Source organism: Staurois parvus, unplaced genomic scaffold (genome assembly GCF_062004578.1).
Source record: "Staurois parvus isolate SC_StPar_1 unplaced genomic scaffold, SC_StPar_1.0 ptg000309l, whole genome shotgun sequence".
Classification (NCBI taxonomy): Eukaryota; Metazoa; Chordata; class Amphibia; order Anura; family Ranidae; genus Staurois; species Staurois parvus.
This window is the reverse complement of record NW_028318105.1, coordinates 269,260-296,219: the sequence shown is the minus strand read 5'-3', so window position 1 is coordinate 296,219 and position 26,960 is coordinate 269,260. Positions and strand designations below refer to the sequence as shown.

Sequence of the window (26,960 nt, the reverse complement as noted above, 5' to 3'; positions counted from 1 at the left end):
AACATTTGGATAATTGTTGGGTAATGGTCCGCCAATCCTGCTGATCTAGAGTGCCCCCGAGTTTCGACTGCCAACGCTGATGATAAGAACGAACTGGAGGAGTTCTATGAGAAATAATGGAAGAGTTGACTAGAGAAATTAAGCCTGGAGCATGGGGTCTATGTCTACATTGACTTTCAAAGGGAGTCAACCTGTAGGGTCCCGAATATGTCTGTACCAATGTACTGATAAAGTGGCGGATTTGAAGGTATCCAAAATGTTCCCGCAATGGAATATTGTAAGAAGAGCGCAGAGTCTCAAAGGTGAGTATCCACGTGGGAGAGAGCATGGAATGTATATCATGGAAGCCACCAAGCAAACTATCCAGGATTGTCACGACCTGGGGGAAATAATGGGTTGTGTAGCAACCAAAATAACGGTAAGTGGGCAGAAATGAGGCCAGCTGAATAGTTAATAGAGTCCCAAAGACTGAGTGTTAGCGTCAGCGTCGGACTAAGGGATGAGGGTCGATGAGTAGAAGGAAGCCATGGTAGAGAAGAGAGTGGAATCGGGTGGGAGTCCATCAAGTCCACAGTAGCCCACAGGGGAAAATGGTGAGCTGCATGGAGATGGGCTAGGGGGGCAATATTGGCAGCCAGATAGTAAGACTGAAGGTTTGGGACGGATAACCCACCCTCTGTCCTACGAGCAAATATTTGTTTGCTGATTCTGGGTCGAGAGGAACTCCAAATGAAAGACAGGAGTTTTCGCTGATGAATACGCAATATATGTGAGGGAACAGGGACTGGTAAAACTCGAAACACGTACAATAATTTGGGAAGATAGGTCATGCGGACCGCATTGATTCTACCGAACCAGGAAAGCGGATAGTGAGACCAGGAGGACAACAACTCCGTCAATTTATTAAAAACAGTGGAGAAATTAGTTCAATAAAGTCCTTCGTAATTTGGAGTAAGCTTGATTCCTAAATACGGCAAGGCAGGAAGCCATTGAAAAGGGAATGAATGTTTCAGAGTCTCCAAGAGTGATGGTGAGAGGGTAATTGACATAGCTTTGGACTTGGCAGGGTTAACATGGAGGCCTGAGAGAACTGCAAAGGAATCCAAAACCGCAAGTAATTTTGGCAAAGTAACCCCTGGGTTCGTAACCGACAACAATATATCGTCAGCGAACATAGATAACTTGTGTTGGAAACCAGCTACATCTATTCCCTTAATATCAGGATGCATACGAATGGCTTCTGCCAAAAGTTCCAAAGCCAAGATAAATAGTATGGGAGAAAGCGGGCACCCTTGTCTAGTCCCCCTGCCAATCGAAAACGTTGAAGACTCAAAACCATAATATTTAAGTTGTGCTTGAGGGGATGTATATCACGAGGAAATCAAACGCAAGAATGAGGGACCAAAGCCAAAATAAAGTAAGGACCGACATAAGATAAGGCCAGGACAAGGTGTCAAATGCCTTGTTGATATCTAGAGATAGGAGCATCATATCAATTTTGCGAGTATGGGCCAAGTGTTGTAACTGTATAATACGTCTGATAACATCTCCAGCTTGTCTGTGGGGGACGAAACCCACCTGATCCTTCAATCAAGCGAGAAAGAAAAGAATTCAAACGAATGGCTAAGATCTTAGTAAGGATTTTCATGTCAATGTTAATAAGAGAAATTGGTCTGTAATTTGCCCAAGAGGAATGATCCCGATCCGGTTTGGGGATCATAACCACATTAGCAGTCAAAGAGTCGGGAAAAGTTTGAACCTCTCTTCACCGCATTGAACTTAGCGGCAAGGTGAGGGGCAAGCACATCAGCCAATTTTTTGTAATATGAAGCCGTGTATCCATCTGGACCTGGGTGTTTGCCCATCTTCAGATCTGCAATGCATTGCAGAACTTCTGATACTTGAATATCACGGTCCATCAGGTCCTTATGAGCCTGAGTCAAAGTAGGTAAGGACAAATTAGATAAAAAATCAGAGATAGATTGGGGATCCGCATAAAGTCTAGCAAGTCGATGCCGGAACTCCTCCAATACTGCTACAGGATTACTGGTGAGAACATTCTGACGAGCGCGCAGAGAAATCGGTTTAGGATGGTGCGCGAAAGCGCGTAATCTACGTGCTAACATGGAATCTGGTTTATTTGCTTTACTATACCACTTCTGACGTGTCCATCGCAAAGAGCGCTCAGCCTCATCAGTCAAACAGAAATCTAGTTCCAGGCGAGCCTGATCTAACAACCTACGGTTCGATGGGGTTGGTACCTGCTTGAATTGAGCCGACGAGGAAGCTAGCTTTGATTCCAACTGACGCTGTTTGTGTTGTCTATCCCTCTTCCACCTTGAAGCTATCTGAATAATGTGGCCCCTAAGAACAGCCTTGTAAGCTTCCCACAACATCACCGAAGAAGAGACAGAACCCGAGTTTAGCTGAAAATATTCTTGGGATTTACGCAATAGTTCCGCTTGAATCTCCTTCAGTGAAAGTAGAGAGTCATTCATAATCCAACAGGAGTAGGATGGCTTACAGAGGAGAGATCGACAAACCACCAAAATGGGGTCATGATCGGACCATGGAACCGTGAGGATAGAGACGGAGCGTACCAAAGGAAGATGATTACGCAATACAAAAGCACGGTCAATTCTAGAATGAGAATGATGAGGATGAGAGTAGTAAGTATAATCTTTTCCCCAGGGGTGAAATTCACGCCACAGATCCACCAGGTCATGGGTACTTAACGTACGGCTGAAGGATTTGGCCGACGTGGAATAATTAGAGTTTTCTGTAGGGTATTTATCTAGTGATGGATTTAATACTAAATTGTAATCTCCTGCCAGTAGAAGAGTACCCCATTGATGGACAGCCAGGAGGGAGCAGATATGTGATAGAAAGGGTCCAGGGTTAACATTGGGAGCATATTAGGTCAGTATTGTAACATCGATACCCTGAATCGTGCCCTGTAATAAAAGATACCTGCCGCTTGGGTCAGCAATACCCTTCACACATACAAATGGGGTTTTGCCGTGAAAAGCAACAAGGACTCCCCTTTGTTTAGTAGGGCCAGTAGCCTGAAAAACCTGAGGGTAGTGTGCATCGAAATATTTAGGGGCAGAGGTATTTGAAAAATGAGTTTCCTGCAGACAAGCAATGTCAACATGGCGAGCCCGGAGAAACTTAAATATCTTTACCCGTTTTTTGCGGAGAGTTCATGCCCTGAACATTCAAAGATAACCAGTTTAGTGACATGGCGATCGGAAGGGAAAAAGATCATCTCCACCACGATCCCTGAGAGCCCTAAAATTTTTTTTATAAAAACACAAAACACACATGACAAGAAACAGAGAATAAAAGACAGAAAAGAAGGAAGAAAACAAGAATCCATCTGGTATACGAGCTATATTCATATGAAACAGTAAGATTAGGACAGACATCTTAATAATCCACTGTGGGTGAAATACCCACAAAAAGGCTGGATAGCTGGCAGGACACCAATCCAGACCACTAACCAGCTCGAAGGGGGACACCATAGTCCACCGGAACTACTCAACTTAGTTAAGGCAAGAAAATACTAAACAAACAACTTAGGCTAATAAACCCAGGAACAATTGACCTATAGAGGGCTAGTAAGGCAATAGGAAACTCAATAGACTAGAACTTCAAAAATGAAGATGCTCCAAAATAGCCGGAGGGGTGAAACCACCCACGGGACCGCCCCGTGAGCAAAGTCACACTCGCGGCCTGAGGTCCGCCGCCAGTTCCACCCATCAACAATAACATAAGTAGAAGCATCTATATAGAACTAACATGGTTATTTAGGCACTAGCCACTGTGGAGAAAGTGCTACAAGGCATAACTGCATAGGAATACCTAAGGGCAATGTCGCCCGCATCTCAAAGAGTAAAAAACAAATGTGAAAACCCAACCGGACACAGAGGGGTTTATTTACTAAAGCTGGAGAGTCCAAAATCAGACTCCCTTCTGCATAGAAACCAATCAGCTTCTTACCTCAGCTTGTTCAATGAAGCTTTGGCAATGAAACCTGGAAGCTGATTGGTTTCTATGCAGAAGGGAGTCTGATTTTGGACTCTCCAGCTTTAGTAAATAAACCCCAGAATGTCAAGTCGCAGAAACCTCCTGGAAACGTTGGGCCTGCAGAGATCGAAGAGCCTGAGAGCTACAGTAGCAAGAAAAAGTATGTGAACCCCTTGGGATTACGTGGAGTCTTGCATTAATTGGGCATAAAATGTGCTCTGAACGTCATCTAAGTCACAACAATAGAAGAACACAGTCTGCTGAACATAATACTACACAAACATTAGCTGTTGCCATGGTTTAATTGCACATAACATGTAACATCAGACAGTGTTTCTTGAAATCAGTAAACCCAAAGCAGGTGTGTGTTTTTTAAGGGCAGGACAGCTGTCAGCAACACATCCAATATCATCACACTGATTGGAGTCAAGGTTGGCTCACTCCTGGCTCCAATTAGCTCTGGGAGAAGTCATTAAGCTAGGGCCTCACATTTTTTCCTCCCTGCACTGTGAATGTTTACATGTTATGTGCAATTAAACCATGGCAACATCTAATGTTTGTGTAGTATTATGTTCAGCAGACTGTGTTCTTCTATTGTTGTGACTTAGATGACGTTCAGAGCATATTTTATGCCCAATTCATGCAAAACTCCACGTAATCCCAAGGGGTTCACATACTTTTTTTTGCAACTATACTCTGACTTGGAGGAGATTTACATGAAGACTGGGAACTTCGAGGGCGCATAGAAACTATAGCTTCCTCGTTCTGGGAGTGTGGTAACTCCAATTTCAGTTCCTGAAAGTGACGGCGAAGATCCGCTGGTGAAGAAGCTTGGAACTGACGACCTTGGAAGGAGAAAGAGAGCTTGCGAGGAAAACCCCATCTGTACTTGATATCAGCTGATTGTAAAATCTGAAGGTAGGGTCTCAGGGTACGACGTTTGACAATCGTGACTGGGGACAAATCCGCAAACAGCTGAATAGAGTGACCCTGAAAGCCAGGCGATTCTGAGCCGCCTGAAGAAGACGCTCTTTAGTACTGTAAAAGTGAAATTTAATAATAATGTCCCTGGGAGGGCCCTCCGTGGGTTTAGGAGCTAAAGCTCTATGGATACGGTCAAACTCCAGTCGTTCCAAGGGGATCTCAGAAGCCAGTTCCTGGAAGAGAGCGGTAGCAGTACCCTGTAGATCGGTGATTACCTCAGGAACCCCGCGGATGCGGACATTATTTCTGCAAGCTCTATTCTCAGCGTCTTCCAACTTAATCTTTCAAAGTGTCCAGCTCAGCATGCAGATCATCCACCTCCTGTTCATGGCCCTCCAAGACCGTAGTCGCCAGATCCATACGTTGTTCTAGTTGATGGACACGATGACTCAATTCCTTTAGGCCTCTTACCAGATCAGAAGATAACTTACGAGAGGCAACTGTAATCTCCTCTTGCACTATGGTGCGAAATTTGTGTAGCAAGGCTTCAGGGTTTTGTTCAAGAGGGCCCGTCAGTCCCGATGGAAACTGCTGCTGACTATCGCCATCCGACTCAGGATCCCCTGCAAGCTGCATGATGTCATCAGGCTCTGGGGGACTGGGCGTTAGCTTGCTAGTGTGGCTATGCGGAGGTGATTGCTGCTGAGCCCGGTGTTTGGGTTTGGTGCGAGGGGTACGATGCATTTTTAGGAGCAGTCCAGATAGGTCATAAACACCTTCAACCGGTTGAAGTTATACGCCAGGGTGTAGAAGCCCAATTGCCGAGATATATGTTCCGGTGGCACGGCACAGGGAGATCACTGGGTCATCATCCCCGATTACGAGTGCGTCTCCCCCGACGGGGTTGCTTTCACATAGGATCCATTGCTGCGGAACACATCATGCGTCCCGCCGCAGCCAATAAATTGTAGAACAGATTATCGCACTGGGAAGGGAGGGGTAGATATAGACTGCAGATATAACTGTAGCGGTACTTGCCATAGGGTGATGTAGAGCGGACGTAGGCCCCAAGATCGCAGCAGCCGGTGGGGCGTGCGTGTCCACGACAATCTGGCCAAGGGGTCAGCAACACTGGAGACTTGCAAGGGGGGCCACAGGAGCCCGATTCACCCTCTATGGAAAGGGGGCTGTTGGTTGAAGCCTCCACCCCTATCAAGGGCCGCTTCGGTGGGCCTCCAGGCCCCATGGGATTATATGTAAGCCCGGCGTGGTCCCCGGGACCGACACAGAAGCCAGGGGGACCCACACAGGCTGTCCCAGCAGCTGACCTTATAGCAGGGGGCCAGGAGGCAGAGCGGCAGCGTCCCATCTCGGCCGCGGTAGCGGGTAAGACCGCTGCTCCACACGCCGCGCTAGGCCGCAAAGTGTCCGGAGCTCCGAATGGCCGGAGAGAGGACAAAAACGCCCGGTACCCCTCCTCAGATGTCAGGCAGGGTCCGCCGAGCCTCCAGTGGCCGTGCAAGGCCCGCTGTCCCCTGGATGGCAGCGGATTCTAACTGTAGGGTGCCGGAGCTCAGGATCAGACATCCACTCCGGTCGCCATCTTGGACACTCCCTCCGTGTTTTATGCATTTCAACGACAGTACACTCTGTCATCCTCGGAGTAACCCTGAATTTGACCGGATCCACAAAATTCAGCCCCTCGCAAATCACCTTAACCAAAAATTTGCAGATGTCTATACTCCCCAGCAAAACATCTGCGTTGATGAGTCCCTGATTAATTTTTCTGGCCGCCTTGCATTCAAACAATTTCTCCCCTGCAAGTGTGCCAGATATGGGGTCAAGATGTAGAAGACCTGTGAGAGGACAACAGGCTATACTTATAAGTTTTGGATTTATGAGGGAAAAGATAGTCATGAGGAGCCCCCCCCGGATGCCCAGACTACATGGGGAGCAGTGGCAAGATAGTTTGGGACTTGGTGTCATCCTTTTTCCATATGGGGTACCACTTATACGTGGACAATTTTTATTCAAGCGCGCCACTATTTAAACATTTGTTCAATCTTGGAACTGGCGCTTGTGGCAAAGTGTGACCTAATGTGTGCCCACCATCAGAAGTGGGTGAATGCAGGGCAGTATATTCTAATGGTGGGCATACCACACACTTTATTTTTCTGGCAGAGATTTCTTCTCTTTTTTTTTCCATTCAGTCCACAGGCTGCATACAAAATAAAAGATCATAGCATATACACTCAACAAGGATCAGCGATGTACTGGTACATCGCTGGACTTTGAATGGTTATACCAGGATGATGCCTACAGCTGCAGACATCATCCTGGTATCGTTTTTTTCAGCAGTCGATCAACTTTCATGTAAATGCAATCCTAGTGGCTAATTAGCTGCAGGATTGCTTTTACAAGCATCGGGAGATGATACCCCCACCCTCCCCGGCCTTCTCGGGCAGTCCCGTGCCATCGGGGGAACCTGAGAATGCAGCTGGTGTTTCTGCCAGCTGACCATAGAGCTGATTGGAGACCAGAGTGGTGCCATCATCTCTATAGTCTAAGAATTCGGAAGCTACAAGCATTTCATCACTTCAGTTTCGCAGGATATAAACAGCGCCATTTGTAAATTGGGAAAGCATCTGATCACACCGATTTTGGTTTGATTAGATAATGTAAGGGCAGAGGAGATATCCAGAGTCTGATAGACCCCAGATTTCTCAAAAAAGAATATATGACAATGCCCATTGAAGTTATAGGGGATATTTGCATTCCCTGTGATAGCATTAAAAGTGATAAAAAAATGAAAGGTACAGTGTAAAAATAATAAAGAAAAAAAAAAAAATCGCCCTTCCCATGCACACACCTGTGTGCACAAGACTTGACCCATGGCTTGTGCGAGACATAAATCATTTAAATGACAACTTTGTGTAAAAAAAAAAACAAAAAAAACCCCAGTTTTTGTCATTTTCCAGAAACTTGTGGAAAAAAAGAAATCTTCCATGGACTCAATATGCCTCTCAGCAGATAGCTTAGGGCGTCTACTTTCTGAAAAGGGGTCATTTGGGGGTCACTATCCTGGTATTTTAGCACCTCAAGAAATGTGATGGGCAGTCAGAAAGTAAAAGCTGTGTAAATTCCATTATCTATACCAGTGATGGCGAACCTTTTTGAGCCCGAGTGCCCAAACTGCAACCCAAAACCAACCTATTTCTTTCAAAGTGCCAACACTGCAATGAAACCTGAATATCGAGCTTTTGGTTTAGAAAAAACAACTCGTACAGTAGTGCAAACTAATTAACAGTACAGGGATGACCAGAGACTGCGGACAGTACAGGGATGACCAGAGACTGCGGACACAGTACAGGGATGACCAGAGACTGCAGACACGGTACAGGGATGACCAGAGACTGCAGACACGGTACAGGGATGACCAGAGACTGCGGACACAGTACAGGGATGACCAGAGACTGCGGACACAGTACAGGAATGACCAGAGACTGCGGACACAGTACAGGAGATGACCAGAGACTGCGGACACAGTACAGGAGATGACCAGAGACTGCGGACACAGTACAGGAGATGACCAGAGACTGCGGACACAGTACAGGAGACGACCAGAGACTGCGGACACAGTACAGGAGATGACCAGAGACTGCGGACACAGTACAGGAGATGACCAGAGACTGCGGACACAGTACAGGAGATGACCAGAGACTGCGGACACAGTACAGGAGATGACCAGAGACTGCGGACACAGTACAGGAGATGACCAGAGACTGCGGACACAGTACAGGAGATGACCAGAGACTGCGGACACAGTACAGGAGATGACCAGAGACTGCGGACACAGTACAGGAGATGACCAGAGACTGCGGACACAGTACAGGGATGACCAGAGACTGCGGACACAGTACAGGGATGACCAGAGACTGCGGACAGTACAGATGACTGCTGACCTTTGGGGAGGGAGGGGGAGCGGGTACCTGAATTTGACAGGTACCCGCTCTTACTTCCGCAGAGTTTTTTTTTTATCTTACCTGTTCCTTTATCCAGCCGCGCGCTGTCTTCCCGGCTTCTGTAGTGTGGGCGCTCGTCGGACAGCCGGATGCCCAGTGCGCATGCGCGAGAAGCGCTGCGCTTTGTGATTGGGTTCTGGGATCTGTCATGTGTCCCAGGTACCGCCTTACCATTCACAAAGAGCACTGCTTCTTGTGCATGCGCACTTGGGACCCGGCTGTCACGCACACTACAGAAGCCGGGAAGACAGCGCGTGATAGCTAGCAGGCTCAAATTTAGGTCAGAGCTGAGAGGCTCTGCAGATTTCTCCCTGCACTAGAACTTTGGAGAAAGTTCTAGAAGCTGTGGGTGGAGGTGAGTGTCTAGTCTGCACTCTCAAGGGATCCTGGCCAATCCCTAACAGGAGGCTTAGCAAGAGGCCAGGACAGCCCTTAAGAGTAATTGAGCCTACTCAGCAGCAGAAGAGTTCAGGTGGAAGTTGGAGAAGTGAGGCTGGAGAGCAGGAGCTTGGGCGGGGGCCCAGATGGAGAAGGGCTCACGTACAGACAGAAAGTCTTGGAAGGAAGAAAGTTCAGGACTTCACCGGCCTTCAGAGCAAGGACTACCTATGCAGCAAGGAAGGAGTGGCCCAGCTAGAAGGACTGATAACAACCAAAGACCCACCAGTAGCATTGGAGAAGGACTGAGTGAGTAGACCTGCACCCCTTGGGCCAGTAAAGGGAAAAGGCACTCTAGTGGGAGACTGGATTAGCTTTCTTACCTCGGACTGTTTCACAGCAGTGGCAGGCACTGGATCCCCTGCCCAGGGATTCACCGAGTAACGGATGAGGAGAGGGTTCATATAGGGTCTGGGGTGGTACAACAGGAGATGCTGCCTAGCTCCTCAAAAGAGAAATTTTTTTGCTGTAAAGACTTACATATAGTTCCAGGGAGGCTGTCCTCAGTTGCCATTCCCTTGGGCATTCCATACACTCCTTACCCCATCCAGGTTCATTCCCCTAATAAAACTTCAAAACAAAGCTCAAGGACTGGTCACTGTCTCCTGAATGCAAGTCTGAATGAAGGAAATGCGTGTTTCCTGGCTGTGTAAGACTATAGGGGGACCCAAATCTCTAGTGACTCCTAAGGGGGTAGTGCTACAAAAGTAATAGAGGGAAATTGTGCAATGGGAACACTAGTTGTGATGACCTGGGGGTCCAAAAGGAATTCCTTTAATTTGCATGGATTTCCTCCTACTTCCTGTTTTGGCTGTGGGACAAGAAGTGAAGAGAAACCCTCCCTTGCTCTATCCAATATGAAAAAAAAAAATTTGTCTATAGTTCTACTTCAGCTATCAAAGTTTGTGAAGGGTGAACTTGATCTGCACACAGCAATCTTCCCCTGTGCATGCTTGCAGTATTGATGAAAACTTGATAAAGGAATGAGAAGTATCTCTGGTTTAACGGTAGCTTGATAAATCATAAAATGTAACAGATACAGGGTTAGGCCCTGCTGAGCAAAATATATAATAGCTATTTCTGCAGCGATAAATAATTTGATCCTTGAGGGGTAAATACAGAGAATGAGAGTGGTTGGTGGTATTTCTAAGAAATTAATCTGTTGGTTGGATCTCTGCACTTATATTTCTGGCTTTCTGCACCTGCTGTGCCTATTATGAGGGAGATCCACTTTCCCGTGGATTTTATTTTATCTTATATATTATGATTAGAGATGAGCGAATCAAACCAGGCGAACCGGAATTCGATACGAATTTCAGGAAAAATTCGATTCGCGTCGAATACGAATATTTACCTACTTCGGGTGCGCGAATCGGATTTTTCCCGATCAGCCGGCAAAAGTGTCCCTGCAGAGAGCTCCGCTATTTCTGACAGTTCTCTGACAGAAGGAACACATGTACAGCAGTTGAAACATTGTATCTATTTGTTTCCATTTAGGATACAGATGTTTTTATTCGGAAACAGATGTTTCAACCGCTGTACATGTGAAGGAGCTGTCAGAGAACTGTCAGAAATAGAGGAACTCTGCAGATACACGTTTTGCCGGTTTGGAATTCTTATTTTCATCCTACTTCTTCTTCTTCATCCTCATCCTCAGAAGAAGAAGAGGATGATGAAGAAGAAGTAGGATGAAAATAAGAATAATTCCAAGCCGGCAAAAAGTGTATCTGCAGAATAGAGGAGCTCTGCAGATACACTTTTTGCCGGCTTGGAATTATTCTTATTTTCATCCTACTTATTATTATTATTATTATTATTATTATTATTACTACGAGTTTATATAGCGCCAAAGGGTTTGCTCAGCGCTGTACAATAGGGGGGGACAATACATGGCACAGTACAACAAAGACAGACAGCGTACGAGGGGTAAGAGGGCCCTACTCTTACGAGCTTACAATCTAGGAGGGAGGGGGTAAAGGTACAGTAGGAAGTGGCTGGGGGGGATGAAGTGGTAGGAGGAATGAGGGAGGATGGCCGTTAGGTGAGGGTGGGGTAGGCTTCCCTGAAGAGATGGGTTTTGAGGGAGCGCCTGAATGTGAATAGAGAAGGCGACAGTCTGATGGATTGGGGCAGTGAGTTCCAGAGGATGGGGGAGGACCTGGAGAAGTCCTGAAGTCGTGCATGGGAGGAGGAGACCAGGGAGCAGGATAGAAGGAGGTCCTGTGAGGAGCGAAGGGTACGGGTAGGGTGGTACCTGGTGATCAGATTGGTGAGGTAGTCAGGGGCAGTGTTGTGAACGGCTTTGTAGGTCAGGGTAAGGAGTTTAAATTTGATGCGTTGGGCAATCGGGAGCCAGTGGAGGGAGAGGCAGAGGGGGGTGGCAGAGGTGGAGCGGGTGGTACTTCTTCTTCTTCTTCTTCTTCTTCCTCTTCATCCTCATCCTCATCCTCTTCTTCTGAGGATGAGGATGAAGAAGAAGAAGAAGTAGGATGAAAATAAGAATAATTCCAAGCCGGCAAAAAGTGTATCTGCAGAGCTCCTCTATTCTGCAGATACACTTAGAGGAGCTCTGCAGATACACTTTTTGCCGGCTTGGAATTAATCTTATTTTCATCCTACTTCTTCTTCTTCTTCATCCTCATCCTCAGAAGAAGAAGAGGATGAGGATGAAGAAGAAGAAGAAGTAGGATGAAAATAAGAATAATTCCAAGCCGGCAAAAAGTGTATCTGCAGAGCTCCTCTAAGTGTATCTGCAGAATAGAGGAGCTCTGCAGATACACTTTTTGCCGGCTTGGAATTATTCTTATTTTCATCCTACTTCTTCTTCTTCTTCTTCTTCCTCTTCATCCTCATCCTCTTCTTCTTCTTCTGAGGATGAGGAAGAAGAAGAAGAAGTAGGATGAAAATAAGATTAATTCCAAGCCGGCAAAAAGTGTATCTGCAGAGCTCCTCTAAGTGTATCTGCAGAATAGAGGAGCTCTGCAGATACACTTTTTGCCGGCTTGGAATTATTCTTATTTTCATCCTACTTCTTCTTCTTCTTCATCCTCATCCTCAGAAGAAGAGGATGAGGATGAGGATGAAGAGGAAGAGGAAGAAGAAGAAGAAGAAGAAGTAGGATGAAAATAAGAATAATTCCAAGCCGGCAAAAAGTGTATCTGCAGAGCTCCTCTAAGCGTATCTGCAGAATAGAGGAGCTCTGCAGATACACTTTTTGCCGGCTTGGAATTATTCTTATTTTCATCCTACTTCTTCTTCTTCTTCTTCCTCTTCATCCTCATCCTCATCCTCTTCTTCTTCTTCTTCTGAGGATGAAGAAGAAGAAGAAGAAGTAGGATGAAAATAAGAATAATTCCAAGCCGGCAAAAAGTGTATCTGCAGAGCTCCGCTAAGTGTATCTGCAGAGCTCCGCTATTTCTGACAGTTCTGTGACATTCACTCCATACAGCGGTTGAAACATTGTATCTATTTGTTTCCATAAATGGATCCATTTATGGAAACAAATAGATACAATGTTTCAACCGCTGTATGGAGGGAATGTCACAGAACTGTCAGAAATAGCCTGACATTCCCTCCATACAGCGGTTGAAACCGCTGTATGGAGTGAATGTCACAGAACTGTCAGAAATAGCCTATTTCTGACAGTTCTGGGACATTCACTCCATACAGCGGTTGAAACATTGTATCTATTTGTTTCCATAAATGGATCCATTTATGGAAACAAATAGATACAATGTTTCAACCGCTGTATGGAGGGAATGTCACAGAACTGTCAGAAATAGGCTATTTCTGACAGTTCTGGGACATTCCCTCCATACAGCGGTTGAAACCGCTGTATGGAGTGAATGTCCCAGAACTGTCAGAAATAGGCTATTTCTGACAGTTCTGTGACATTCCCTCCATACAGCGGTTGAAACCACTGTATGGAGTGAATGTCACAGAACTGTCAGAAATAGCCTATTTCTGACAGTTCTGGGACATTCACTCCATACAGCGGTTGAAACATTGTATCTATTTGTTTCCATAAATGGATCCATTTATGGAAACAAATAGATACAATGTTTCAACCGCTGTATGGAGTGAATGTCACAGAACTGTCAGAAATAGCCTAAGAAATAGCGGAGCTCTGCAGATACACTTTTTGGAATTCTCCTTCTTCTCATCCTTCTTCTTCTTCTCATCCTTCTCCTTCTTCTCATCCTTCTCCTTCTTCTCATCCTTCTCCTTCTTCTCATCCTTCTCCTTCTTCTCATCCTTCTCCTCCTTCTCCTTCTTCTCATCCTTCTCCTTCTTCTCCTTCTTCTCATCCTTCTCCTTCTTCTCATCCTTCTCCTTCTTCTCATCCTTCTCCTTCTTCTCATCCTTCTCCTTCTTCTCATCCTTCTCCTTCTCCTTCTTCTCATCCTTCTCCTTCTCCATCTTCTCATCCTTCTCCTTCTCCTTCTTCTCATCCTTTTCCTTCTTCTCATCCTTCTCCTTCTCCTTCTTCTCATCCTTCTCCTTCTCCTTCTTCTCATCCTTCTCCTTCTTCTCATCCTTCTCCTTCTTCTCATCCTTCTCCTTCTTCTCATCCTTCTCCTTCTTCTCATCCTTCTTCTCATCCTTCTTCTCATCCTTCTTCTCATCCTTCTTCTCATCCTTCTCCTTCTTCTCATCCTTCTCATCCTTCTCCTTCTTCTCATCCTTCTCCTTCTTCTCATCCTTCTCCTTCTTCTCATCCTTCTCCTTCTTCTCATCCTTCTCATCCTTCTCCTTCTTCTCATCCTTCTCATCCTTCTCCTTCTTCTCATCCTTCTCCTTCTTCTCATCCTTCTCCTTCTTCTCATCCTTCTCCTTCTTCTCCTCCTTCTCCTTCTTCTCCTCCTTCTCCTTCTTCTCATCCTTCTCCTTCTTCTCATCCTTCTCCTTCTTCTCATCCTTCTCCTTCTTCTCATCCTTCTCCTTCTTCTCATCCTTCTCATCCTTCTCCTTCTTCTCATCCTTCTCCTTCTTCTCATCCTTCTCCTTCTTCTCATCCTTCTCCTTCTTCTCATCCTTCTCCTCCTCCTTCTCCTTCTTCTCCTCCTTCTCCTTCTTCTCATCCTTCTCCTTCTTCTCATCCTTCTCCTTCTTCTCATCCTTCTCCTTCTTCTCATCCTTCTCATCCTTCTCATCCTTCTCCTTCTTCTCATCCTTCTCCTTCTTCTCCTCCTTCTCCTTCTTCTCATCCTTCTCCTTCTTCTCCTCCTTCTCCTTCTTCTCATCCTTCTCCTTCTTCTCATCCTTCTCCTTCTTCTCATCCTTCTCATCCTTCTCCTTCTTCTCATCCTTCTCCTTCTTCTCCTTCTTCTCCTTCTTCTCATCCTTCTCCTTCTTCTCCTTCTTCTCATCCTTCTCCTTCTTCTCATCCTTCTCCTTCTTCTCATCCTTCTCCTTCTTCTCCTTCTTCTCATCCTTCTCCTTCTTCTCCTTCTTCTCATCCTTCTCCTTCTTCTCCTTCTTCTCATCCTTCTCCTTCTTCTCCTTCTTCTCATCCTTCTCCTTCTTCTCCTTCTTCTCATCCTTCTCCTTCTTCTCATCCTTCTCCTTCTCATCCTTCTTCTCATCCTTCTCCTTCTCATCCTTCTTCTCATCCTTCTCCTTCTCATCCTTCTTCTCATCCTTCTCCTTCTCATCCTTCTTCTCATCCTTCTTCTCATCCTTCTTCTCATCCTTCTCCTTCTCATCCTTCTTCTCATCCTTCTCCTTCTTCTCATCCTTCTTCTCATCCTTCTCCTTCTTCTCATCCTTCTTCTCATCCTTCTCCTTCTTCTCATCCTTCTTCTCATCCTTCTCCTTCTTCTCATCCTTCTCCTTCTTCTCCTTCTTCTCATCCTTCTCCTTCTTCTCCTTCTTCTCATCCTTCTCCTTCTTCTCCTTCTTCTCATCCTTCTCCTTCTCATCCTTCTTCTCATCCTTCTCCTTCTCATCCTTCTTCTCATCCTTCTCCTTCTCATCCTTCTCCTTCTCATCCTTCTCCTTCTCATCCTTCTCCTTCTCATCCTTCTTCTCATCCTTCTCCTTCTTCTCATCCTTCTCCTTCTTCTCATCCTTCTCCTTCTTCTCATCCTTCTCCTTCTTCTCATCCTTCTTCTCATCCTTCTTCTCATCCTTCTTCTCATCCTTCTTCTCATCCTTCTTCTCATCCTTCTTCTCATCCTTCTCCTTCTTCTCCTTCTTCTCATCCTTCTCCTTCTTCTCCTTCTTCTCCTTCTTCTCCTTCTTCTCATCCTTCTCCTTCTTCTCATCCTTCTCCTTCTTCTCATCCTTCTCCTTCTTCTCATCCTTCTCCTTCTTCTCATCCTTCTCCTTCTTCTCATCCTTCTTCTCATCCTTCTTCTCATCCTTCTTCTCATCCTTCTTCTCATCCTTCTCCTTCTTCTTCTCATCCTTCTCCTTCTTCTCCTCATCCTTCTCCTTCTTCTCATCCTTCTCCTTCTTCTCCTTCTTCTCATCCTTCTCCTTCTTCTCCTTCTTCTCATCCTTCTCCTTCTTCTCATCCTTCTCCTTCTTCTCATCCTTCTCATCCTTCTCCTTCTTCTCATCCTTCTCCTTCTTCTCATCCTTCTTCTCATCCTTCTTCTCATCCTTCTTCTCATCCTTCTTCTCATCCTTCTTCTCATCCTTCTTCTCATCCTTCTTCTCATCCTTCTTCTCATCCTTCTCCTTCTTCTCCTCATCCTTCTCCTTCTTCTCATCCTTCTCCTTCTTCTCCTTCTTCTCATCCTTCTCCTTCTTCTCCTTCTTCTCATCCTTCTCCTTCTTCTCATCCTTCTCCTTCTTCTCCTTCTTCTCATCCTTCTCCTTCTTCTCATCCTTCTCCTTCTTCTCATCCTTCTCCTTCTTCTCATCCTTCTCCTTCTTCTCATCCTTCTCCTTCTTCTCATCCTTCTCCTTCTTCTCATCCTTCTCCTTCTTCTCATCCTTCCTCATCTCCAAGGGCATTTAAATTAAAGGTACAGTGTTCTGCACTAATTTAAAGGCTCTCTGAAGCCTAGAAACCCTTTTTATAAGTTAACTTCGTAGCGAATAAATTCGCATCGAATCGAATTTCTTCCTGAAATTCGGCGAATCAGCCAAATCGAATTTTTGAATAATTCGCTCATCTCTAATTATGATGAATGCAATGACAGGTGCTTGAACATACAGAGTTGTTGGAATGTCACAAAACTTCCAGGTGTACAGAAAAGGAGTCAGAATCATGGCAGTGTACTCTTAAGAGTATCTGAAACTTATAAAAAAAAACTAGTGACTGCCTCAACCCAGCAGCTATGTATAACTAAAATATTACTAATCGGATTTACCCCTTATTTTGATTACAAGCAGGCATTTTCAGTGTTATGGTTACATTTATGCAACTTTATGGTTTTGTCAGCAGCAAGCAGTCACTTACTGTCTGATAGACTGGCCACTTGACCCTAGCTTCAGCTGCACAGAGTCCACTCCTATGTTCAGAAAGTTCAGTAAAATTAGCAGTGCCATTTATATTTGTGCTGTGACTAAAGGCATATGTGTCTCTGCAGGAACAAGGATAAAGGCTGACTGATGAGTTTTCAATAATCTTCTGATTCTTCATCCAGTCTTCAGGGGCAAACCAACCACAGCATCCCATCTGCAAAAGTACAACATATGATCATGTGACTTTTTTCAAGATTGTTAGTACAATTATACACACAATATTTAAAAATCACATTATTTCATTTGAAGATAAATTCATCATATTTTGTAGGATCATTTTTGTCATTGCAAAAAAATGGACAATTTGCAAAAATACTGATTTTTGTACTTACCATAAAATCCTTTTTTACAGTAGTATTTTGGGGAAGATAGGAGCTCATCCTTTACCAGGTTAGTTACTAGGCACATCAAAAGGCAGAGTTACATCCCCTGCACATACTGAGAAAGCCCAGGAGTAACAAGCAATGAAATCAGGCGACAATAACAAAGCATAACCTTATGTCCAACATCCAGAAAAACACCCATATAGTCAGCAATGATTTATTTAAGAGTGGCAACAGGCTTTTCGTAGTTTCAAAAGCAGTCCAACAAGGGAAGGAAAAAAATTGCACCAGAAGACAATTCTCAAGGGTGTAGGCTGAATCACACAGCTTCAAAAATACGGGAAAATCCACATACAAAATAAAGCTCAAGTAGAAAATCTACTAAAGTCCCACCTCAGAAAAAATGCAGACATTCCGCAATATGGAGGCCCCTATTATGGCTCTGCCTATCATCTTGTGTTCTGCTTCCAGCAGGGAAATTAATTATGCCTTTCCTGCCTGCAATATTAATTTGGCCACTAGATGGAGCCTAAAATCAAACCACTCTTTTCCAGAAACTGGCCTTAAGAAAAAAATCCTTCATTTTAAAAAGAAAAAGAAAACAAGTGCATCCTGGGAGCTCAGACTCCATCTTAAGAACTGAGGGAAAGGAACCAGCCAAATTTTCTCTGCATCACATGTCGTGGACTGAACTTCCATCCCTTACAGGCAGCATCGCTGGTGAGCACGAACATATTGCCATCTACAACCTAACCATTTAATTGTGTTTTGTATGGTTTCTATATTTGTTAGAAGCTTTCCTTAACCTAATATCTAATATCTTCTTATTAACAGTACTAACATAAGTATGAATGAGTTGGATCTTAATAGAATAATTGAGTTATTATATTTATATTTGTTCTAGATTGGGAAAAGTAAGTAATTAGACTTCATAGTCTGTGAATATACATATGAACATATATCTTGGGTTTTCTTTACATTCAAGCCACACATATGGTAGCAATTGGTCTAGCCATCCTCCCCCATCTATGTAAGAGATAAAGTTACACTCAGACTTTGAGAGAAGTAGACTGGAGGTTTGTTATATATACACATCTGTTTCCAATTATCTTTGTGGGACTACAAGTATACCAGCCCATTTTTAGGAGATGGTGGGGGCTGGATTGCTCTTTTTAGAGCAGGACAAAGGTTTAAAGCATACATTCTTTGGGCAGCAAGGCGAAGGGAGCTGCTTGTTCATATCCACACACATTCATATTATACACACACAATTACATACAATTTTATTATTAAGAACTTAACTATACTTTTTGGACTTTATTTAAACATTCTGTATTCCAATATTTTATTTCTAATTTTATGCAACATTATAATTAAATCATCTTTTTGAGTTTATGCAAGAAGTGGAAGGACTTTCTATTTGAACATTTCTCATCAATACAAGTTAATAAAATATCGAGACAATACGATATTTTACAATATTGATTCCATGTACTTTATTTATCATTTTTTTTTCTCAATAGTTTCACGCCTCCCTGTTTTGTCAATAAAGCTTCAAAATTACAAATAGTCTGGCTTATTGCAGAATATGAGGATGTAGATGCATGCCAAGTAACACACAGAGAAATGTGTAGTGAGGACAGAAGAGTGAAACAGCTACCCAGCAAAGGGGATACATAGTGACTACATTGTCAGTGCAACCACTTGCACACAGCAACACAGCAGTCTCTACCCAGTCAAGCACCACCACAAGCAAAATGTTGCAAAGTCAGGCACCTTCATTTAAAACAAGGTCCCAAATCTCAGGTTCCTATTGATCCAAGCTGCTAGTAATGCACTCACTTTTGCTTGTGTGAAAGCTGAAAGTGGGTATAAAGGTAAATTAAAAAAAAAAAAAATAATAACAACAAACATGTCTATACTTACCTGCGCAATGGATTTGCATAGAGTGGCCTGAGCCTCTTCTTGGGTCCCCTGCTGGCACACCTGGCTTCTCCTCTCTGTCCAGTGATCCCATAGGAGCCACTTCCAATGGGGGCACTTGTGTGAACTCGCACCTGAGCCGTGCTACTACATCCGTTGACACAGACAGCAGAGCTCAGCCTCATCTTCTGCTCCCTCGTCACTGGCTTTGATTTGCAGCACCAGTAGCCACTGGCTCCCGGTGCCCCAGCAAAGCCAGTGAGAACTGGAAGTGAGAGGAGAGATGAGCTGCAGACGTGCACAGTGCTGGATCAAATGAGAACTCAGGTAAATAAAGGGGGGTAAGGGGTAATAATCATGCCTAAACATTTTTTACCTTAACCAAGGCATGCATTAAGGTAACATGTATATACAAAAAATGCAGCACTATTAATATATCATGAATGGTAATGATGAGACACAGTCCAATAAAAGGTGCTCGTTGATTCCCTGTGCAAATGATAGGAATGCGCACTAACCAGAAGCGTATAGGTAATACGCATGTGAATAAATATCCTGAAGATTCCCCTCTCCTTTCTGGTCTGATCACGGGAATAGCTGGAAAGAATGAAGATCAAGCGCCCTCGTGTGGTGAAGATGTGGTCCAGCAGGTAAGAGAAATCTCTACCAAGATATAGTTCCCCTTCTCAGGAGCTGACACAGGAATCACTCGGGGCTGTAAAGGTTGAAGAAGCTTTTTCTTTACTGTTTGTTCTTAGTTTTTTTTTTTCTTTCTTCTTTTTTCTTTAGTCTTTATAACACAGGCAACAGGATACAAAAAACCATTTGGCCGAATGGTCTTTTGTATCCTGTTGCCTGTGTTATAAAGACTAAAGAAAAAAGAAGAAAGAAAAAAAAACTAAGAACAAACAGTAAAGAAAAAGCTTCTTCAACCTTTACAGCCCCGTGTGATTCCTGTGTCAGCTCCTGAGAGGGGGAACTATATCTTGGTAGAGATTTCTCTTACCTGCTGGACCACATCTTCACCACACGAGGGCGCTTGATCTTCATTCTTTCCAGCTATTCCCGTGATCAGACCAGAAAGGAGAGGGGAATCTTCAGGATATTTATTCACATGCGTATTACCTATACGCTTCTGTTTAGTGTGCATTCCTATCATTTGCATCGGGAATCAACGAGCACCTTTTATTGGACTGTGTCTCATCATTACCATTCATGATATATTAATAGCGCTGCATTTTTTGTATATATATATATTTCTTGGGACTTTTATGCGTTTTCCTTGAATGTTCAGCTGCTAATTACTGAGAGTGCTCACTATATTTTTACAATTTTCCTTATCTGTTTTAACCATATTAAGGTAACATGGTTAGGCTTTATAACCACTTGAAGCTGCAAAAGCCAAAGCTGCCTTTGCTGAACAATAAATGCAGATAAAAAAAGAGAGAGCACGATTACAGTTTGCGAAGGTGCAACAAGAAACATGTTTAGAGGCTGATAGAGCACAATATGAAATGCAGAAAGTTCTACTTGAAGCAAACCTAGAGAAACTTACTGTAAAGAAAGAAGCGGCAGTCCCTATAGCTGAAGCAAATGCCTTAGAATTAGCTACATACCTTGATTGTGAACACAGTTGATGCAGCAGTGTGCTTGGTCCAGAGGCTGAACCTCAAAATCATCTACAATGCACTTCGGGTTACATCCATCAACATTCCATGCCATGCAGCAACAAAAACAACATCAAGGAGACAAACCAAGGATGCTACATAGCACCACCGCAAGTCAGCAACGAGCCTCAAATCTGCAAACAAGAGAACTCCACGCGAAGTGAAACCTCTTATGACAGACACCTTACATAGTTAAACCAGAGACTCCTAAAAGGTATGATTACACATCACTTTTCACCATAGCAATTCACAGCCAGCTAATCCAGCCATGGTAGACTTTGCCAAGTTCTTTGCACGACGAGTTAGTCACTAAAGGACTTCAAAAGGTTAATGACAGCCCTGAATGCTACATAGCCTGGCGATCTTCTTCTTTCCAAAACACTATCAGAGATTTAGACTTGTCATTTAGTGAAGAGATAGACCTCCTGATCAAATGGCTTGGAAACGAGTCAGCTGGACATGCCAGGTGAATCAGGACAATAAATATAATCTACCTAGACACTGGCCTTAAAATGATCTGGGATACGTGATGAATGTTATGCAGAAGCAATAGAAAGTGCACTATTCAAAGACTTAAAAGCTTTCCCAAGATACCTAACAAGGCCTATCAGAAATTCAGGGAACTAAGTGACTTACTAAGGCTACCTTCACACTAGCTTTGTCAGCAGGCGTCAGACAGGTGTTTGGGAAGCGTTTTTAACACTTCTCAAATGCCTATGAAAATTCTGTACATGGCAGCACACAGTGCTGTTCACACTAAAGCCTTAGCATCGCATTGCGTCGTGGCAAAAGTGACACCTCATGTGGAGTCAGGAGGAGTTGAAACTTCCCATTCAAGTCTATGGTGCCGCTCCTCATACACCTGGCAGGCATTTGCGGGGCATTTGCGGAGTGTTAATACCATTTAACTTCATTTTAGGCATTTGTGGTGCGGTTTTAACGCTTGGCAAACGACTCAAAACTGCGCATAGGGTGTTTGAGGAGCATTAAAAATGCTTCCCAAACACCTGTCTACCGCCTGTCAAACGTTATTGGGGCATTTGGCAAGAGTTAGAAATAAGTCAAATGTGAACAAGCCCTAAAGGAACTTCAGGTAGCCAAAGCCGAAGGGGACTTTGCACACTCTATATGGAGCCATAACTGGGTCACAAGGCCCTCCACACATAATACCCCCCTTGATAGAAAATGCAAAGTTATCTCTTGTAAAAAGCTGATATAATGGTAGATACTGTATATTACAAGCGTAAAAAGCAGTTTAATAAACTGAAATTGGTATAAGGTCAAAGCCTACCACACAAAGTAATTGTACCATATGAGGCTAAGGTAAAATGGCTGTAATCAGAACTTCCCACTCAAGCCCTGAAAAGAATATAGCAATTTCAAAGAAAAAGGATCATTCTAAGGACTAAAACTACCGTAATAATGAAGAGCTTAAATTACGTGTTAGCATAAGGAAAACTAAGGCAGAGATATCAATACTGCAGGCTGTCACTAGTATTGACAAACAGAAACAGCGCCTCTAAGTGTAGTATTACATTTGCATTTATTAAAAGCCAAATACTCACAATTGGCCATTCACATGTCCTGGGCTGGAAATGACAACGCATTTCGGAGCATGTGAACTACACCTGGAGGTGTGTGAATCCTTTTTCCTCAAGCTGGTTGGCAGAAGGACTATTTATGATCAGAGTTCACAGGATTGTTAACTCTTTCAAGGCCAAAGATCATGGAGCCAGACCAAGTGGGCATAAATACATAAAATAAACATAATATATGTAAAGCATATATAAAATAAACAAATACACCAATAAACATGATATAGATAAAAAAGGGAGAGAGTATATATAAAGAAGGGAATTTTAAAAACAAAACTACTTATTGTTACAGATAAAACAGTAAATCAATCCCCAACAGTGAATTATCACTACTTTGCGATGGAACTAATAAAAAATAACCAATAGTATAGAAGTTGGGATAATGTCAATGATAATATTAAACAATAGTAAAATTGTAAATAGCCATGAACTATTTAAAAAGAAAAATATAAATAGCCATGAACAATTTAGGCAGAAAAGGGGGGGAGGGAGGGGAAAGAGGAAAGGGAGGGGGGTTTATATATTTAGTGCAACATAATGGTTATATACAGTATAAGCTACTACAACGTGTTACACGAACAGTACTTACAATGGATGAGCCAAATTTCTACCCCAGCCAGATAATTCTACCAACCCTACCTAATAATATAACAAATTATAGGATGTTGTTATCTACAGTATATTATAATAATGAGAGTAACCACTGCAGGTAGATAAGAAAGTAGCTGGACAGAAAAGTTACAAGAAATTTGGTCAAGGATTGTGTTAATTTAAATTTCCTCATGTAGAACCCCCCCCCCCTCGAAGGCAACGCATCTAGAGTAAAAATCCAAAATGTTTCCCATTGACACAATTTGGTGAAACGTTCTCTTTCTGAGAGGCTATTGGAGATTGCTTCTATGACCCACACAATAAGTCCAGATGTGGCCTTTTTGTGTACCTCCAAAAAATGTCAGGGTACACTGTGTTTGTTACGACCAACATAAAAAAGCCCACAGGGACAAATCAATGAAATCTGTCGAGCAATTGTAGAAATCGTTAATTAGGAATGTTTTGCCTTTAACAGTAAAGGTTATTTCTGTAAATTATGTGAGTATGCTCCAGTGCTTTGTTAGAATGGATTCTGTTTTACGGTGCTGATTGTGGAATCCAGTGATAAATCTGAAAGGTTGTGTGCTCTGGAGTATTTTCTCAGGTTTCAAGGGAGATATATATTATAGGCTTCTTTAATTAGTTCTTTTGGATAGCCCTTATCTAGACATTTTTGTTTAAGGAGGGAATTCTGTGAAATATAATCAAATTATCTGGTGCAATTCTATCTCAAGCCACAGAATTGCCATTTAGGAATGTTTCTTACCCATGAAGGGCGATGACAGCTCTTATAATTCAGGTAGGAGTTACCTGCTGTTGGCTTAATGTAATTTCTAGCAAATATTTGGTTCTGGCCATGTCCTAGCTCAAGGTTTAGAAATGCTAATGCTATGTTGTCGTGGACTGACCTGAAGGATAAGCCTAATGAGTTGTGATTGCATTGTGTGACAAATTTATTAATCACGGACTGTGGGCCATCCCAAATGAACAAAATATCATCAATGTAATGACCATAGTAAATGAGGTGATAGGCAAAGGGATTATGTTGCCAAAAAAAAAAGGGATCCCCAGTACTTCATAAGTAAGTTGGCGTATGAGGGAGTAAAGTTGGCTCCCATGACTGTTCCATTTGTTTTTAAATAGAGAGTATTTTCGATTTAAAAATATTTTAATTTAAAATATTTGTGCATAAGACAAAAATGAGTGGCATCAATAATAAAATCTGCCTGTTTGGGGTTTAGAATACAGTCCTGAAATAAAATGTTGGATTTGCTACTATCATGCAGGATGGATGTGCATAAGGTAACATCCAGGGACACCCACATATAGTTGGGTTCCCAAGTGTGTTATTTCCAACATACTCAAAAGGCCCATACCTAGAAGCATTTTATAGAGTAACACATGCCGATTTGTTCCAACTGTGCAAGAAGAGTCAACAAAATAGCAAGTACTCATATCATAATCACAGCACAGGAGAAATCCTAGCCCTCAAAAACCTACATGGCAACCCTAACATAGTCATTAAATCAGCTGACAAAGGGGGTGTGATTGTAATACAAGACATGGCAGACTATGCTGCAGAAGCAAATAGATTACTTTCTGACACCTCTTCCTACGTAAAATTAAAGATAGACCCACTACCTCAGTATAAATTAGAAGCAGAAGCCTTGATCAATAGAACCTGGTCTTACAAAGTTATCACTAAAACTAAGGCCTCTTTTATGCAGAAAGACTTCTTTCATATGTCTTATTTTTATCACCTCCCCAAAATCCACAGAACCCTCCATAACCCCCCTGGTAGACCTATTGTAGCAGCAATGAATAGCATCACCACTGGTTTCTCTCAGTACATAGACACATTTCTGCAGCTGCTTGCTCAGGACCTTCATACATCACAGATAGTATCCACCTACTAGAACAATTAAAACCATGCACTTGGGAACCAAGCTATATGTGGATGTCCCTAGATGTTACATCCTTATATACATCCATCCCACATATAGGTATAGTGGCACTTCAACATTTTCTTTTTCAGATCTGTATGCTAAATCACAAACAAGAGGAGAGAGAGGTGCGCCAGACTAAGTGTAGTAAGAAGGTAAAATTTTATTGCACACAGGTTTAAAAACACTCACAAGAGGTTGGTGTATATTAGGCATCAAATAGTGAATTGGAGGACGTCATCTGGGCAGGATCTCTGGAGCGGATGGCTGAGGTTCCAGGGGCCAAGGTTACCATGATAGCTGGTGCTCATTAGCGGGTCCCAAGGGAGGAGCGAGGAGGGCAGATGGATGTCCAGGGAGTCGCAGTGCCGGGAGGAACTGGATCTCTGAGCGGGTGTGCCTGGCCTCTCCAGCCAGCATGGGTTAGGTCACATAGGGAAAAAAACCAGCCAGCCTGGAATGCAGCCAAGATGGCTGCTGGACAGAAGTGATGTCAGGCTGTAGCATGAAGCCGCAGAAGGGGCAGTGACGCGTTTCAAAGCAAACAGCTTTTTCTTCAGACCTAATTGGCCACTGAAGTAGGCTATTTAAATAGGGGATGGAGGGGGTGTGGAGCGGCTGTATGGGCAGGTCTATAGATCCTGGAGTTCATATTGGGATAATACATAGTGATGGATATAAAACAGTACTACTAATAATGATGGAAACCTGCACTATGAGGAACATATGGAGGAAGGGGGGAGGATGAATGTGGATACAAATATATAATGCAATGTCTAAGCAGAGTACAGAGCTTACATACAGTATACTGTATACTGAACTTAATTGTGGCATGTGGAATCGGTGGGCATATATAGACACACATCTGAGAGATGAAAAAAAGGGAATGGAATATAAAATGATGATCATAGATAGAAAGGAATTTAAATTAATTTGAAAAAAATATAATACTATTATAAAAAATAATAAAATGTTATATATATATATATATATATATATAAAAATAATAAATAAATATATATATATATATATATATATATATATATATATATATATATATATATATATATATATATATATATGAGTGGATGTTAATACATGTAAAATCAAACAGTAGGTGTAACTTAACGCATGGCTATAAATAGTGTGTGATACATGGGGTATAACCATAACCATTAAGCGTTAAGTTACTATGTGTTCATCAATTATCATTTCGGTTGTTTCACCTATTGTTTGATTTTACATGTATTAACGGTTTTTAATTAATGTTTAATTATTTATTTGTTTTAATTGTCTATTATGTATAACATTGTATCTCATGGGCACACATATATATATACATACACGTAAGAAATTTAACGTATTATATTTCATCTAATTCCTCTTCTAGGTATACAATTTGTTTATTTATAACATCCACTCATACACCCTGTTCCAAATTATTATGCAAATTCTTTTTAAGTGTCACAAAGATTAAATATTTTGTTTTTCAGTTTAACTTATGGATCGCATTGTGTCTCAGGGCTCTTCTGATCACTGAAAACAATCTCGGACACCTGTGATAATTAGATTGGCAGGTGAGCCCAATTTAAGGAAAAACTACTAAAAGGAGGGTGTTCCACATTATTAAGCAGAGCACCATTTTCAAGCAATAGAAAAAGGATCTCTCTGCTGCCGAAAAGAGTGAAATAGTTCAATGCCTTGGACGAAGTATGAAAACATTAGATATTTCATGAAAACTTAAGCATGATCATCGCACTATTAAGAGATTTGTGGCTGATTCAGAGCACAGACGGGTTCGTGCAGATAAAGGCACATTGAGGAAGATTTCTGCGAGATCCATGCATCGGATCAAGAGAGCAGATGCTAAAATACCATTACATAGCAGCAAACAGATATTTGAAGCTGCTGGTGCCTCTGGAGTCCCATGGACATCAAGGTGTAGAGTCCTCCAGAGTCTTGCAACTGTGCATAAACCTTCTATTCGGTCACCACTAACCAATGCTCACAAGCAGAAACAGCTGCATTG

At 42.8% G+C, this 26,960-nt stretch overlaps 1 protein-coding gene across 1 annotated transcript in view; it reads right to left on the bottom strand.

The window, feature by feature from the left end:
• The window catches only part of LOC149457641 (leukocyte antigen CD37-like), a 269,956-nt gene that overhangs the window by 58,086 nt on the left and 184,910 nt on the right, over positions 1–26,960 (bottom strand). The window contains exon 4 of the mRNA XM_089683416.1: positions 16,825–17,043. Within this exon, the coding sequence (XP_089539542.1) occupies positions 16,825–17,043 (219 nt within the window). The remainder of the gene's footprint in view (positions 1–16,824; positions 17,044–26,960) is intronic.